The following is a 17351-nucleotide window of genomic DNA, read 5'->3' on the forward strand; positions in this document are numbered from 1 at the left end:
ACGTCCAAGAGGGAGGCCCTGAGGAGAAAGGTGACTCAAGAGACTATTTGATCCCATGGTGGTTTAAAAGAGATAAGGATATGATAAACATAAACAGTTCAAGGAAAAAAAAAAAAAAGAAATGTGATTAGAAATTACAGGAAAAACAAGAAAACATAAGGATAGCACTGGCTTTTCAGTAAATTATATTCTCATCATACAACATGGAACATCAGGAGACGCCGCCTTTAGTTCATGAAACCAGCAACATCAGTACGTATATGTTAATTTCATTATAATAATCTAATAAATTTTAGAAATAGTAATTTAGAGGAGGAAAGAGACAGTATTGTCGTAACAGGAGATCAACAGATAAAGTCCAAAACTGATAAATCAAGAAATGGCAATATAAACACAGTTTGGCTATACGGAGAAATTCCCAGAAATAACTGTTAAAAGTTAAAATTGGTTTTCTCTGATGAGCCCTTTGGTATATATATATTTTTAAACTTTGTGATGGCTATGGGCAACTGCCAGGGTTTGAATCTTGGCTCTGTTACTTAATAGCTATGAAGCCTTGACAAATACTTAACTTCTTCATGTCCAATTCATCACCTGTAAAATGGAGATAACATCTCCATTTCTAATTAATATTCTATAAAAACATCAATCCATATGAAGCATGTAAAAGAGTGCTTGGTATAGAAAATATGTTCAGTAAATATCTTTATCAAAGTTAATAAAAATAAACTAAGGAAAAAACTAAATAAATGGTGACCAGTGCTATCAAAACAATCTAGAAGAAAGGTATGGAAAACCAAAAGCAAAACAATTAAAACCAGGCCTAGATCTAAGATGTATCAACTAGTCTCAAGCCACCTGGAGCAAAGGAGAATGAAGAACACCAATAGCACAAGGTAATTAAGAGCCCAAGAGACAGAAAGGGCCATATAAACCAGAGACTACATCAGCCTGAGACCAGAAGAACTAGATGGTGCCAGGCTACACCACCTGATGACTGCCCTGACAGGGAACACAACAGAGAACCCCTGAGGGAGCAGGAGAGCAGTGGGATGCAGACCTCCAACTCTTGTAAAAAGACCAGACTTAATGGTCTGACTGCGACCAGAAGGACCCCGGAGTTAAAGGTCCCTGGACTTTGTTAGCCCAAGACTGGAACCGTTCCCAAAGCCAACTCTTCAGACAGGGATTGGACTGGACTATAGACAGAAAATGATACTGGTGAGGAGTGAACTTCTTGGCTCAAGGAGACTCATGAGACTATGCGGGCAGCTCTTGTTGGAGGTGAGATGAGAAGGCAGAGGGGGATAGGAGCTGGCTGAATGGACACAGGGAATACAGGGTGGAGAGGTGGAGTATGCTGTCTCGTTAGGGGGAGAACAACTAGGAGTACACAGCAAGGTGTATATAAGTTTTTATATGAGAGACTGACTTGATTTGTAAATTTTCACTTAAAGCACAGTGGAAAAAAAAAACAAAAACCAAAAAAACCAGGCCTAGGTGAGATGACCTTGTGCCTGAGTCACGAGTCTCTCCAGCAGGCTGGCTGCTCCTGCCGTGGCCCTCTTTCCCTGCATCTGCCTCAGCCTACAAGCTCACCCACGTGAGCTCTCTCAAGCCCTGCCTGCTCCTCCAGGAAGCTTTCCCGCATCATGCTAGTACACAGTATGGTCTCTCCCCCGAACTCCTAATCCTGCCCCCGAAGCCACTGTTTTCCACTAGCAGATGCCTAACATGCTCCTTAAATGTTCCCTCCTCCAAAATCAACAGCTTCAGTTCCTTCCATCATTTATCACCAGTCAGTTTTTAGACCTTTTGGCCTTATGGCCCTCTTCCTTTGGATAAGCTCAGTTTGTCCTCAGAATTCTTCTGACAGAAGGTACCCAGATATGAACAAAAGGTTTCAGCAATTCCAGCTGGGAGGCTTCACTTTCCTGCCTCTTTTCCATTCTGTTGGGGCTTTTGTCTCCAGGCTTCCATCACCCTCACTCAGACACCGGCCACCAGCTCTGATCCTTTCTGTCACCTCCCTCTGATGCCTAGAGAATACGCCCACTCCATGGAGGACTGCAAATGCTAGGATAATGTCCAGTCCACAGCCAACCTTAGCTCTGAACTCCTTGTTGTCCCCTTACCCACTCACACACTCTGGACTCTCCACTCCTCCCTCCCTAGGCCCCAGTGCTGCCCATCCTTCAGGGCCTGGCTCAGGAAAGCGTTTCTCCGACCAGGAGGTTTCCTCCTGTAGTTCCACTCTGTGCTCTTATTTAACTCTTTGTCTTCTTGTCCTCAGGTAGACCACGAACTCTGAAGGCGAGGCAGTACTGGACTTCTCTTTGTATGCCACGGAGCACCAAGTATGGTGCCCAAAACAGTCATCCCTAGATAGGCTATGGAAGGAGCAGGTAAGGAAGGGACGCCTTGACTCAGGACAGCCATGCCTCACATTTGGCATAACCAGCAGACAACAAAATTTGTGTCTGCTCTCAGACCATGTCTCTCTCACTTCCTTTCCTTGTGTGTTTTTTAATGTTAGTGAGGACTTCATTATTTCACCTCTATTAGAAGTGCGTTGGCACTGGGTATTAGAAGTGCGTAAGGATGGCAGCTGCTATGCACTTTAAAAAAAAGTTCCCAAGTGCCTAATGGTAAAACGTTAGCATTGAAAGGTCCAGGAACTTCATTTAATCTAGCCCTTCACCCACCTCTAAGGGGCCCTCCAGCTCTACTCAGACAGACCCTGACATGGGACTCACCAGCTCCCAAGATAACCCACACCCCTGTGGAATCCACTGGGAAAGCTCGGTCTGAAGCAGGTACTTCCCCAAGGACACTCTCCCAAGTAGTCAGAAGTGGCCCCTTTTTAGTGTTTGTACCCATGCTGGGAAAACTTTGTATTACTTATGGTAGGACATTTCATTAGTAAATCCTTCATACCAAGCCCAACTCTGTCTTCCTAATTTGTCCGCTTACTGGTCCTACTTTCTGGAAACTACAGAATAAACATCACCGTTTATATGTCAGCCATTTAAATAGCTGAAAATAGATGTAGCTATTTTTCAAGGGTCCTAGATACTTGCATGTTTTTGAGCGCTCAGGAAGGGCATAACTCAAACTCTACCAGAGGCAACAATGAAAGGCACAGACACAGAGCTAAGAAAAATACAAAAACACCATCAAGTGTTTCTAACTGTGACTGCCTTTGTCATAGGAGCTCTTTGGTGCCCTTGGTAAAATTGCTACCGCTGTAGATGGAGCGCAGCCCTGACGGCACAGTGGTTAAGAGCTTGGCTGCCAACCAAAAGGTTGGCAGTTCAAATCCCCCCCGCTGCTCCTTGGAAGTCCTACGGGGCAGCTCTACTCTGTCCTCTAGGGTCGCTATGAGCCGGGATCCCCTCGACGGCACTGGGTTTGATTTTTGCTTGGTAGATGAAGCTATGTAAAGTTCTAATCATGTAGATGGTTAGAAAATGTCCCCTTAAGAAAGTTTTAACGTAGCACAAACACAGGAATGCTGCCTCCACCGTGCTTCAAACCAAGGGGAAGCAACTTCAAAACAGCTTATCGGGTATTAGTCTGAGGTCTTCTATAGGCCTCTACATCTTTTGACATGCATGAGTCAAGACACTGACCCCCAATCTTGACTTTTCAGATTATTCCTAAGAATGCTCACACCCAGCGGTGTGTGTTTTTGCCATACCTTCTGGAAAGTTAAGGAAAAACACCATGTGGCAGAACTACATGCCTGCTCCTTCCATTGTTGCTCTCTCATCACTGGAAGGTACAAAGGATTCCTAACTCACAAAACTGGCAAATGACCCACTGAAGGCCCCACTCAAAAGAACAGTAAGTGTTGCCACAGCTTAGCACCAGGAGAGCCATCTTTCTGTTATCCACTTGTCATCTCCACCCACCTTGTTTTTTGGAAACAGCAGTCTGTTCTTTCAGACAATTGTTTCCCCCCCAATTCCACTATGCAGTGCTAGGAATTGGTGCCACCCATGGGACTCCACATGCCCCAAACCAGGCCAGAGTCCTGCCTCAGGATTTTTCAAACTGAAGTTATGTTGGTATAGGAAGAGGAGGGAGGCGTGGGTTAAGAAAGAACTTTCCCTCAAACAGATAGACTGTGGAAACGGAAGCCTGGGCATGCTTTGTGGCAGGACAGAATGAAGCAGAACTGCCTGGCCTTTCTACCTTCCCGAGTGTCCGTTGTTCACCTCCTTCTCTGATTCTGTGAGCTAGCTCGGATCCTTCAGTAAAGTCTCCCTTTTTTAGCTGACGTTAAAGATGGGTTTCTGTCACTAGAAATGATAAGAGTCCTGACAGCCAATAAGAGAGCCAACCTGGAGGATTTGGTTTCAAAGGGATTGGTCTAGCATTTTGGCTATTTTACACTTGATCCAGTCAACATTTTCTGAACACCAGTCATGTGCCAGACATAGTCTTGGACCTCAGAAAACTCAGTCTACTGTAAACAGATGCTTAAAGAGTACAACTGTGAGGACACTCATTATGCTAGTAGGAATCTTACAGGTCAGTAGTATCTGACATCTTAGAAAACAAGAACAAAATTTAGAGTGATCCTACTTAGTCAAAATTGGATTGTCAAAAGTATCTAAAAACCTAGATATTCTAAGTGACCAACTAGGGACAAGAACCACAGGAAAAATCGGGAGCAGGGACACATCAGAGACAAAAACTAAAATACATTACAACCTAAATAGTAGTGGGAATATGACAATTTGGTCACTTTAAAGACCAAAGAGTAGACCCAAATACAGCCATTACCAGTGATAAGACAATACTCAGGAGTGGGGAATATGTGGCAAACTATCTAAACATCATAAGGCTCCAACAACTCTTAGAGACTAAGGCGGTTATGAGGTAAAGAAAACTGAAAAGAAACCTACTGCCCAGCTGGGTTTCCGAAGACCTAGTTCTAGGATGGACCCTGGGAGAAATGGATCTTCACTGACAACAGGACATTCTGGATCACAGTCCAAGATATCTGGCAAACTAGCCACCAGCCCTCCATTTTGACTGTACATTAACAGCAGCCAAACAAGAGAAGTCCTTGGCTCACATCTAAGTTCAGAAGAATGGTAAATACTCCCATGTACCCCAAAAGAACTGAAGGCAAGAGTCACCGGGTCAGGGTCAGTGGTGAAGGCAACATTTACTTCTGATGCCAACAGGGCAGGTAGACCGTTTGTGAAAAAGTCTGGGATGAATAGGCCTTTTCACTCCCTTCTGCTCTGAAGCCTCTTTTGTAGAGACGTAGGTAGCAACAAAGGAGATTTATCACCATGAGCCCGTTCAGCAGCTGTTTTCTTGTCCCTTGTTCAACTTCTTTCAGAGAAAGCAGACTTATCAACCCAGCTAAGCAGGTGTTCAAGGCAGGTGATTTTGTTTCCACTAATTTTCTTCAGTAATAGTAGACCAGACTAGAGGGTTATCTCACGCTTTCAGGGCAACCTTAACCCTGTGCCTGCTAAGTCACAAGGGTGTGGGAAGGTTCAAGGCTGCTCCCTGCTGGGCCTAACATCTTCAAATCTCTAACTCCAGTAGTAGGCAGGATTTAAGTCACAGTCCATCCCAACCCTTGACACCTGGGTTTGTCTTCTTTAGGAACATATTAGATGTAAAGTGAAGTCAGAAGCTTTAAGACTCTCAGGAAAACCAGATTAAGAAAAACATTACTCTGTATTTCAAGTTCTAACTAAATTGTCAAATTAATGACTACACTCAGTTTCACATTCCAAGTAGCTATAAGCGGGAGTTTGGCATGAAACATGAAAAATTAAAAATTTTTAATTAAATATACTTACTTTTTGAATTTTAAAGTTTACCCAAACCTATAACATCTCCAGTTCTAGGTACTGACCTTCCAGTGATGACCTTCACTATGAGAAGGCTGACCCTATGAGTATTCTGCACCATTTCTGTGTCACAAGCTGCAACAAGGAATTTTCTAGTCCCTCTATCCATCCTCAGTTGTAGACAGCCACAATTCACTGGGGGGAGGAGGAGAACAGCCCTACTTCTCTACACTGGACAAAATCCTGGGGCCTTTTATGCTACCCCGGGCCTTGGCTTACTTTCCATCGTCTCCTTCTGTCGAGTCATTATCGCCAGGGGCAAACATTCGGTGGCACATTTCTCTCTCTTTATCCACGTAGTCCCTGTAATAGCTGTAGAGAGGAACACATATTACACAAGGTCTGTGCTTGCAGGAGGTGACATCTGGTGGCTGGAACTCTCCACTCAGGTCCAGAAATACTGAAAACTCAACAGGCCTTAAACTGAATCAGGATTAAAGCAATACCAGAGAGACAAGGGAGACAAGAGAGACCCCCAACCTGTTCATGAAACTTGTGGATAAAACATCCATGATTTACAAAGATGGCTGTGAAGCACTGTAAGTGAAGCTGCCAGGCTGAGTCTGAGTCTGCCAAGTGAGGCCTCACGCTCAGTGGTCTCTAACTTATCTTGAGATTCTCTTGCTAAGGCATGGTCAGATCCTACTTCTCCAACAACAAAAAGACAGATAACCCAATTAAGAAATGAGCAAAGGACTTGAATAGACATTTCTCCCAAGAAGACATATAAATGGCCAATAAGCACATGCAAAGATGTTCAAAGACATTGATTATTAGGAAAATGCAAATAAAAATCACAGTGGCTATGATTAAAAAGTGAAAAATGACAGGGGTTGGTGAGGATGTGGAAGAATTGGAAATTCATCCATTGGTGGTGGACTTGTAAAATGGTGTAGCCACTGTGAACCAGCCTGGTGGTTCCTCAAAAACTTAAACACAGAATTACCGTATGACCCAGCAAACCCACTCCCAGGTGTACACCCAAAAGAATTAAAAGCAGGAACACACACAGATCCTTCGCTGCAACACTATTCACAACAGCCGAAAGATGGAAACAGCCGAAACGTCCCTCAGCGGATGGGTGGATAAACAAGATGTGGTCCATATAACGGAATGCTGCTCATCTATAAAGAGAAATGAAGTCCTGACACATGCTGCAACATGGACAAACCCTGAAAACATTATGCTGAGTGAAGTAAATCGGATATGAAAGACAAATATTGTATGATCCCACTTACGTGAAACAGGCAAGTGAATAGAGACCACAGTTTACCAGTGGTTATGGGGGTGCGGGAGGGAGAGAAAGGAGGACAATGCTTAAGGGACGCTGAGCTGTTAAGGGCGAAGGGAACGCTTGGGAACAGTCACCGGTGATGGGTGAACAACACGATGAACATCTGAAGTACTGAAAAGTACGTGTGCAGACTGCTGAAACAGCAGAATGTTTTGTTACATGTATGTTTACCACACATACAAAAACCCCTACAATGAGATACCACCATATCACACCCTGTGAGATGGCTATTATCAGAAAAATGGAAAATAACAAGTGTTGGTGAGGATGTGGAGAGATTGGAACCCTTGTGCGTTGCTGGTGGGAGCGTAAAATGATGCAGCCACTGTGGAAAACTATTTGGTGGTTTCTTAAAAAGTGAAACACAGAATTACCATACAACCCAGCAATTCCACTATGTACTCAATAGACTTGAAAGCAGAGACTTAAAGATATACTGCGGTATTATTCCCAATAACCAAAAGGCAGAAACAACCCAGGTGGCCACCAACACGTGAACAGATAAACTAAACGTGGTATGTACATGCAATGGAATATTATTACTCAGCCATAAAGAGAAATAAAGTTCTGATACATGTTATGACACGGGTGAACCTTAAAAACATTACGCTCAGTGAGATCAGACATAAAAGGATGAACGTGTATGATCCCACTTACATGAAATAAGTAGGATAGGCAAATGCGTAGAGACAGAAGTTGAAGAGTGGCTGGCTACCAGGGTCTGGGGGGAGGGAAGAATGGGAGTTACAGGTGAAGGGGTGCTGAGCTTCTGAGGAGATGAAAACCTTTTGCGAATGGATGATGGTGAAGGCCGCACAACACGGTAATTACTGCCCCTGGTTTGTAGAATGTTTAAAATGCTTCAAATGACCAATCTCTGATTTACAGTTTACCACAGTTAAAAAAGAGAATGCTCAGATCCTAACATTTCTACATATAACCTGACAAGATACTTTTACATACGTGAAAGGCAATTGTGGCAAAGTCCTAAACAACTGAGATTTAACAACTAGACCCAAATTTAAGAAGTTCACACTCCTCAGACTCCTTCAGTGACAACAAAGACTTAACTGGCAATCTGGATTCAACATTTAATGTTAAGAAGACAATCCCACCAATACAGAACTGGAAAAAAAGTAGAAATTATGGTTGACTCCTATTTATATGTTGATAATTCAAAATTTTCTACAATGAACATAAAACTTTTATAATCATAAAAATTATACGACTAAAAGGATGGTGTAGGTATCACCCATGTACCAAGGAAATCACCCCATTTGCATATATTAGACCTGAAAGACCCATTTCTGATTAAAGCAGGATTTGTAAGACACCTTCCTCCAGTCAGTTGATAGTATCTCAGTTGGTGGCAAGCAGGGAAGAGTATGTGAATAACAAGACACATTTAAAAAAAATCAACACAGCCCATCTCTCTAGGGGCACTTATTTGTGGGCTGGGGCAGCAGGTTGGGAGCTGATCCACTCAGGTGTAGCCCAAAGGTTTGTCTGCCTCCCCACTGTGCACTCCGGTTTAGAGTACTGAACACTTCATAAAACCAGCTACCCATGGAAGCAGCAGTCAAGAATCAAAAGACGTATTGCACTAGGCAAATCTGCTGCAAAAGACCTGTTTAAGGTGTTAAAAAGCAAAGATGTCACTGTGAGGACTAAGGTGCCTCTGACCCAAGCCATGGTATTTTCAATCACCTCACATGCATACAAAAGCTGGACAATGGATAAGGAAGACCAAAGAAGAATTGATGCCTTTGAATTATGGTGTTGGTGAAGACTACTGAATATACCATGGACTGCCAGAGGCACAAACAAATCTGTCCTGGGAGAAATACTGCCAGAATGCTCCTTAGAAGTGAGAATGGTGAGACTGGGGCTCACATACTTTGGACCTGTTGTCAGGAGGGAACAGTCCCTGCAGAAGGACATCGTGCTTGGTAAAGTAGAGGGTCGGCGGAAAAGAGGAAGACCCTCAACGAGATGGACTGACACAGTGGCTGCAACAACGGGCTCAAACAGCAACGATTGTGAGGATGGTGCAGGACCAGGCAGTATTTCATTCTGTTTACATAGGGTCACTGTGAGTTGGAACTCATTCAAGGGAATCTATCAGTAGGTGGTGCTGCTTTGCTGCTTCACAATACGTTCACCCAGGTGGCTAGACCAGATCTGCGGCCTCCTCCTGCTGGAATTTTTACAAACACAGGCCTCACCTGGCCAGTTTCTTCAGCTCGTTATTGATGTCATGATTGAAGGGCTGTTCCTTCTGAGCACGGACTAGAAAATCCCGGGCCTTCTGATACTCAGTCATGCGGAGACAAGCCTGCCATAAAGGACAAAATTTTAAACGCACATGTAGGAGATACATTTTTGCAGTGCCCCAATTTAGTGCTGCTGCTACTGCTTCTTGGGTGTTTGTCCAAAAGTCACTGCCCTCCGACTCACCTGTCCACACCTGAAGAGGGCCTTGGCATTCTTTTCATCAATGATCAGAGCCTGCTCTCCATAGCGCAGGGCCATGGTGGGTCGCTCCAGCTTCAGGTATGTAAAGGACAGGTTAAGGAGAACAAGAAGCTTGGCGGCCTCTACCAGGTGCTGCTCTTCAAGGGCTGCTGATCGCCGGTGGAGGAGCAACAAGGCCTGTGGGGAGGGAAGGCAGCTGGTCAAGAGGAGTAACATGATCTTATATTTAGAAAACCCTACCAAAAAACCAAACCCAGTGCCGTCGAGTCGATTCCGACTCATAGCAGCCCTATAGGACAGAGTAGAACTGCCCCATAGAGTTTCCAAGGAGCGCCTGGCAGATTCGAACTGCCGACCCTTTGGTTAGCAGCCGTAGCACTTAACCACTATGCCACCAGGGTTTCCAGAAAACCCTACAGAATCCACAAAAACAACCTAAAAATAAACCCATACATTTACTGTCAATTGAGTTTTGACAAGGGTGTTGGCACCATTCCACGGGGAAGGCAACAGTCTCTTCAACAAAAGGTGCTGGGACAACTGGAAAGCTAACTACTGATCCAGGCTACAACATGGATGAACCTTGAAAACATGATGCTAAGTAAGAGGAACCAGACACAAAAGGCCACATACTGGATGATCCCACTTACATGAAATATCCAGAACAAGCAAATACAGAAAGTAGATTAGTGGTTTCCAGGGGCTGAGAGAAAGGGTGAATGATTGCTAACAGGCACAGGGTTTCTTTTTAGGGTGAAGGAAATGTTCTGGAGTTAGATAATAGTGATGGTTGTGCAAGCCTGTGAAGATGCTAAAAACCACTTAAGAACTCACTTTAAAAGGGTAAATTTTATGGTATGTGAATGACACCTCATTAAAAAAAACTTAGCAAAAAAAAAAAAAAAAAAGTGAAAGCAAACCCTGAAGAGGACATTGTGACTAACGGAGAATTCCCTGGATCCATCTGGAAGGTGCGAGAAGCGTGGATGAACTGGAAAAATGTTAGAGAAGTTGGTGCTGTAGGCAGAAAGGTATGAGCCTTGACTTAGGCTGGGTTCTCTACAGCAGCAAAACCACTAAAGCATACAAATACACATATTTAAAAAAATATAAAAGATTGTCATTTTGAATCCCGCCACATCAGCAAACAAAGGCTCTGAAAGCTTTACCCCATCCACATCATTAAGGTCGACTCTGCCTTGAAGGCAGCTCTTCCTCAGTCCTATTTTGAGTGACTTCCAGCCTGAGGGGCTCATCTTCCAGTACTATATCAGACAATGTTCTGCTACTATTTATAAAGTTTTTACTGGCCAATTTTTTTTTTTAGAAGTAGATCTCCAGGTCTTTCTTCCTGGTCTGGAAGCTGTGCTGAAGCCTGTCCACCATGGGTGTGTCTTAGGCTGGGTTCTCTAGAGAAGCAAAACCAGTAAAGAATAGAAATACATACATAGAGAGATTTATATCCAAGAAACAGCTCACGCAATTGTAGAGGCTGGAGTGTCCCAAGTCCATGGATTAGGATAGAGGTTTCTCCTGATTCACGTGGCTGCAGGAGCTGGCAAACCCAAGACTGGCAGGTTGGAAAGTAGAGCTCTTACTCACAGGCTGTGAAGATCGATGAATCCCAGGATTGGCAGGCAAGACCGCAGGGCTTCTCCTGATTCACGTAGCTGCAGGGGCTGGTGAACCCAAGATGGGCAGGTCAGAGAGCACAGCTCTGCTCATAGGCTGTGAAGATCCATGAATCCCAAGGTCTGCAGATAAGCTGGTAGCTCAAGTCCCAAGAACTGGACGTCAGACGGACAGGAGGCAGCCGCAGGATCCAGAGCGAGCAAAAAGCCAGAACATCGGCTTATATTTGGATGCGGGCCACACCCCCAAGGAAACTCCCTTTCAACTGAATGGCTACTCACAGCAGATCCCATCACGGGAGTGATCACATATTAACACTGAGAATCATGGCCTAGCCAAGATGACACACCATTTTAATCATCACAAGTCTCTAGAACTTAGAGCAGGGTCCAGCACACACAAAGCGCTCACCAAGTATCTGCTGAATGAGTTACCGAGGGAAACAGAAAATCCCTGCCAGCATAATCTATGTAAATAGCCAAACCGTGATCAGATGCTTGAGCCTGTAGTCAGCCCTCAAAGCGTCAGACGAGTTCCCACTGTCAGAGAAACATGACATCAGACGGCAAATAGGGTAGGGAAATCAGTTGGTAGAGGACTTCATGCTGGGATGGGGATTTTCAAAACCTTTATTTCAAAAATCTTTATTAAAATCTATACAAATACAAAATAAAATCTATAGACATAAATAACACACAAAAACAAGTGTACAGCTCAATGCTTTTTCACAACCTGAACACCCACGTAACCAGCATCCAGATGAAAACAGAGGACTTTTTGAGGCTCCCAGAAACCTCCTGGTATCCCCCTCCTGGTCACTATTCCTCTGGAATGAGAATTTTTTTAATGAAACTTTTCTTAATGGTTGCCCATGAAAAACAAGGTAAGTAACAAGATCTATGTTTTAAGAAAGGATGTTTCAGGGTCTAACCTTATACCTAATTTCCAAAGCATTCTTACCCGTTTATATCTCACTTTCGCATCACAGAAACGATTCTGGCGGAAAAGGTAGTTGCCAAACTCTCGTTCGGTAGCTGCCACCTTTAGGACCTTCTGAAGTGGAAATTGGTCTTGTTGCTCCTGAGGACCAAAGACAAGGATACTCAACACAGAAACCAAAGGCCACAACGTCACAGTGGAAGTATTATTTTATTTATTCTCTTTTAGATTTTGAACTCACATTAACCGTCTTACATGTGCCAAGCACTGTGCTACGTGCCCTTGCAGAAGTCACCTAAGTCTCAACAGAAGTCACAGCAGGTAGGTGCTATCACTGTTCCATTTTACAGACCAGGGCCAGGAGGAAGTTTGTTCAGTCTCCTCTGAGATGCTCCCTAAAGAAGCAGGTTCCCATGGAATCAGAAACTAACAGAACTTGCCAAGTACAGAAATCAGGGCTCACAACAATCATTTATCTAACAAGCACTTAATGGTTTGCCCAGGGCCCTGCCGGTCTTTAGGGCCACTATGTTCCAGCCCGGCTACGTATAAGAACCATCCACAGAGCCTTTTTTTTTTTTTTTTTCAAATGGTCGTACTCACAGCTAAGATTTATTGCAGCGATGTGGGGAGGATACACTGCCAGATCAGTTAAGGGGAAAAGACAAAGCGGGCGGAGTCTGGAGGAATCCATCAGCAGGCGTCCTGTGCTCTCCAAGGAGACACAGAAGACACTTCCCTCCCAGCAGGGAAACATGCTGTAAGGGGCAAACGCTTTTCCCCGTACGGACGTCTGGTTGTCTCAGCATCATTTACTGAAGACTATTCTTTCCTTCACTGTACTGCAGTGTCATCTTTGTCATAAATCAGACGATGCTTACATGTGTGGGTGTGTTTCCAGACACTTCGATTCCACAGTTCTGTCTACCTTATGTTGATACTACACTTTTAATTACTATAATTTTATAATTAGACTTCATACCCGGTAGTGGAAGTCATATGGCTTTGTTCTTTTTTTCACTAGGAAGGCGGCTTCTTGATTACATAAATAATTCTAGAATCAACTTGTTAATTCCCACCAAAAAAATACAGCTGCAATTGTAATTGGGATTGTAGTGAATGTATAAAAACTAAAAACTCATTGCCGTCAAGTCAATTCCGACTCATAGTGACCCCATAGGACAGAGTAGAACTACCCCATAGGGTTTACAAGGAGCACCTGGTGGATTTGAAGTGCTGACCTTTTGGTTAGCACAGGCAGGTCTTAGCCACTATACCACCAGGGTTTCCATCAATGTACAGAGCTGGGCTTTGAACCAGTTCATTCCAATTCAAAGCCCTGCTGAGAATTTGCTGAGAATATTAATGCCGCTGGTTAGGAACCAATTCTGAGACTCACTAGTGCAGCAGTGGTTCTCAGAATTTATTATACATAAGAATCACCTGGGGATCTTTTAAAGTGTTGATTCTGATTCAGTACATCTGGGGGTGGAAATGCAAATTCTCAGCAGTGTTCGAAGTCAAATGATGCGGTTGGAAGCCCTGGTATAAAGTTCACATCTTTTATTTCAACTACATGTTGCTGAATAACAAACCATCCTAAACTAAGCAACATAAACGGCAATCATTTTTATGCTCGTGGATTCTGTGGTCAGGAATTGGGACAAGAACAGTGGACCTGGCTTTTCTACTTCATAATCCTTAGGGCCTTGGCTGGGGGTGACTCAAATGGATGGGTGCTGGAATCCTCTGGAGGCTTCTTGACTCACGTTTGGCACCTGGGCAAAGACTGTCTACTGGAGCACCTCTCCATGTTGCTGACTTCTCACAATATGGTAGCTAGGTTTTACAAGGGAGTCTGTGGAGAGCAAGCATTCCAAGAGAACCAAGAGTAAGTTGCACTGCCTTTTATGATCTAGCCTTGGAAGTCACAGAGTGTCGCTTCTGTTGTAGTTTATTCATTGAAGCAGTCACAAGCCCACTCAGATTCAAAGGAAGAGACATAAGCCCACCTTTCCATGGTCACCACCACATCTTGCAAGCCCTGGTGGCACTGCGGTTAAATGCTCAGCTGCTAGCTGAAAGGTCAGAAGTTCGCCCTCGCCAGTGGCGCAGTTATGAGGACAGTGGCCATATAAGGACAGCTTGCCTGGGTGTGTTCCCTTTACACCTTGTGTCCTGTTATCCCATCTAGTTAATAACCCGTGGACTGAACAAGCATCCTGAACTGGACAATAAATTGTATGTTATAAACTACTGAAAAATAAACAACACTGGGGAAAAAATATTCACTGTCCTTCAGGCAAAGGGTGACTGAAAATGTTAGCTAAAACTGCCAGTCCACTACAAATTCACCCCTTACTTCAGCCCAGCACCTTACCCATATATGCTCTAGGAAACGGGGCCTGTAAGGTAACACTATTCAGCTATACACATCCCCTCCCGAATGGAGTCAGCTTTGCTCTTCCCTGAAGCATGCTGGGGATGAATTCGGGATGGACTCGGGCTAAGGTACAAGGCCGGGAGTGGCATGACTGGGCCAGCAGCCAAGGCTGAGGAATGCCTTAGCAACAAGAAGGAAAATATCTGGCCCTGGACGTGAAGTCTCTGGGAACACTGACTGCCCAAGGATGTGGGAGAAAACGATGAGTTTTGGTCCCTGCTGGAATGGTATATAAGCTTGGGTCCTTTGCTAGGTGGTTGTGGAAAATATTCCAGCCGGCTGCCACTGGAGAGCAGCTGCTTGCCTGTGTCAGTAAGTTTCCCTGAATAAACTCATGAACCTGGAAGTGGCTACGTGTCAGTTCTTTGGGTTATCTGCCAGGATGCACAGTGAGGGTCTTTCCTTGCTGGGGCTGTCCCTTGACAGGGGCCCTCCACCAGCAACACATAGGAGCCTCAGGGAGGAACCTGGGGCAGATGATCATTGGTAGGGTAAGCTACCTAGGAGAAATATTAAAAGCACAAACCCATTCCCCTCTAAAGTGCTGCCATCAGGGCTCTGGTACTTACAGCTGAGAGAGCGCAGAACTTGTCTGACTCGGCAGAGTCTAGGAAGTCAAGCAACTCGATCTCAAATAGGACAGTGGTGTTCGGAGGAATCAAGGGAGGGCAGCCCAGTGTTCCATAGGCATAGGTTGGTTTGAACAGAAACCTGGCCAGCTCTCCTTTCCGCATGCTCAGAAGACCCAGCTCCATGCCCCACAGCGTAATATCTGGAAAAAAGGACAAAAACTTGGTTGAAGCTTGCCCAGTATCCTGTTCCAATGCTATTCACTCGGTGGCAATAGGTTTCAAGTCTCAACCTCTCCATGTCATATTCCAAAGCCTTCTCAACATAGTCCCAACTCACTTTTCAGCCTTGTTTCCCACTACCTCCCTCCTTTCCAAACTCTAGCTTCACCAGGCACTCTATTCCTTCTTCCTGCCACATCTTCCCCCTCATGCCACTCCCAGCTTCTACCCTGACTGAAACTTCATTCAAACCTTATTTCAAATGCCCCCTCTCCCACGAAGTCTTCCCTGATTCCCCCAGCTGGAATTAACTGTGGCTTCATTAAGCATTCCCACAACACTGCTGTACGTACCACCCAGGTGCTCACTGAATTCTACCACGTTAGCTGTCTAAATACATGCCAGTCTCCGCCACCACACTGTGAAGTCCATAAGGGCAGAGATTTCTCGTCATCTGAGTACCACCTCTTTTTTCACGGTGTACCATATGTAGGCAGCATTTTGTAGACGTTTACTTAATAAGTGACCAAAATAAACCGGTTAATGGTTACATCAGGGTGCAAAGAAAACCCTGCCAAGTAAACCTTTTCCCAAATACCTAGTTCTCAAGGGGGGATGTGGGAGAGGGCACGGCTGCTCAGCACAACCCAGCCTTGGAAAGACCAACTCTGAGGGTCTGCGCTATGGACATGGTTCTGCATGCCTAAGGCGTTCTACTGCATTCTCCCATCACTTCCCTAAGCAAATTCTTCTCTACCAGCCCCTAAGGCAGTTATGCTCCGCCCTGTATGGTCGCCATGAGTCAGAATTGACTCCATAGCAAAAAAGTTTATTTAAGTCAGGATCCCCTCGACCGCAAGGAGTTTGGTTTTTTTTTTTAAATCTGAACTTACCCTCTCCTAGTTTCATGAGGCGAGGAGTTTTCCTAAAGCAATTAGAATCAAAGGGTTTGTCCATGTGCTCCAGATATCCAGAGTATTTCACTAGAACAGAGGACAGATTCAATGTGAAGAAAACAGACCAAGGATACCCACACCTCTATAATACCAAATTTTCTTGTCACACACACCAAAAAGATGCAATCAGATGAGTTTGAATTGCCCCACACCCGCAGTCACGGGAATTACCCCTTCTCAGCGTTTCTGGATGCCTGCCCTTCGGCCTTCATGTTCAAGAGCTTGGCTGGCAGGCTTTGAGTGTTATCGTTCACAGCGGCTTCGTCGCGCAAAGGGGAGAGGGACTCCCCAGCTTTTTTCTTAAAAACCCGAATTCAAACAAAGCGTTTTCTAGCAATGCAACCTTCCCTCCCCGCAAGGTAACCGCAGCGCCCGGCGTCCGGGCCGCCTCCCGCTGCTCCGCTGGGCGCGGAGGACTCGCACCCAGGCCCGGCCCACCTAAGACGGAAGCGTCGGGCGTCACCAGGCCCCCGGAGCCTTCCCGGAGGACGTCCTTCAGCACGCCGCGGTCCCCGGAGACGTCCAGCATCCGGTGACTCAGCCTCTGGTAGGGGGACTGGGGGGACACAGACGCGAGGCCTCAGAGCCCGGGCCCCGCTCCGGCCGCGCCGGACCCTGTCGGCCTCGGGCCCGCGCTTCCCCAGGCTGGGGACGACGCCCCCTTCCGCGGCTCCCGGGATGCCGGCGCTGCCCCCCATTCCCGGGCGGCTTGGTGTGTGCCCGGCCGGCGCGAGCCCGCAGCCTCACCCCGCGGCGCCCCACGCAGAAGCCCCAGGCCCAGCAGGCCCTGTATACCGGGGCGGCCCCTTCCACCGGCGGCATTCCGTCCACCGGCCTCGAGGAGGCGCTCATCGCGTCGCTCCAACCGCTGCCAACGGCGCTGGAGCGTCAGAAACCGGCGGCGGAGGGCGGGCCCCAGGGAGCACGTGGCGGGACGAG

General features: G+C 45.7%; 1 protein-coding gene across 3 annotated transcripts in view; it reads right to left on the minus strand.

Moving 5' to 3' along the window:
* The window catches only part of FKBP6 (FKBP prolyl isomerase family member 6 (inactive)), a 49541-nt gene extending 32190 nt beyond the window's left edge, over positions 1-17351 (minus strand). The window contains exons 1-8 of one of the 3 annotated variants that reach the window (XM_049902957.1): positions 17160-17351; positions 16851-16968; positions 16350-16439; positions 15235-15437; positions 12244-12363; positions 9634-9828; positions 9402-9511; positions 6102-6194 (exon numbers count right to left, since the gene is read on the minus strand). In XM_049902957.1, coding sequence (XP_049758914.1) covers positions 6102-6194; positions 9402-9511; positions 9634-9828; positions 12244-12363; positions 15235-15437; positions 16350-16439; positions 16851-16968; positions 17160-17264 — 1034 coding nt within the window. In that variant the 5' untranslated portion in view covers positions 17265-17351. The remainder of the gene's footprint in view (positions 1-6101; positions 6195-9401; positions 9512-9633; positions 9829-12243; positions 12364-15234; positions 15438-16349; positions 16440-16850; positions 16969-17159) is intronic. The other 2 variants (XM_049902958.1, XM_049902959.1) reach the window with 2 other exon arrangements.

Source organism: Elephas maximus, chromosome 12 (assembly GCF_024166365.1).
Source record: "Elephas maximus indicus isolate mEleMax1 chromosome 12, mEleMax1 primary haplotype, whole genome shotgun sequence".
NCBI classification, from domain to species: domain Eukaryota; kingdom Metazoa; phylum Chordata; class Mammalia; order Proboscidea; family Elephantidae; genus Elephas; species Elephas maximus.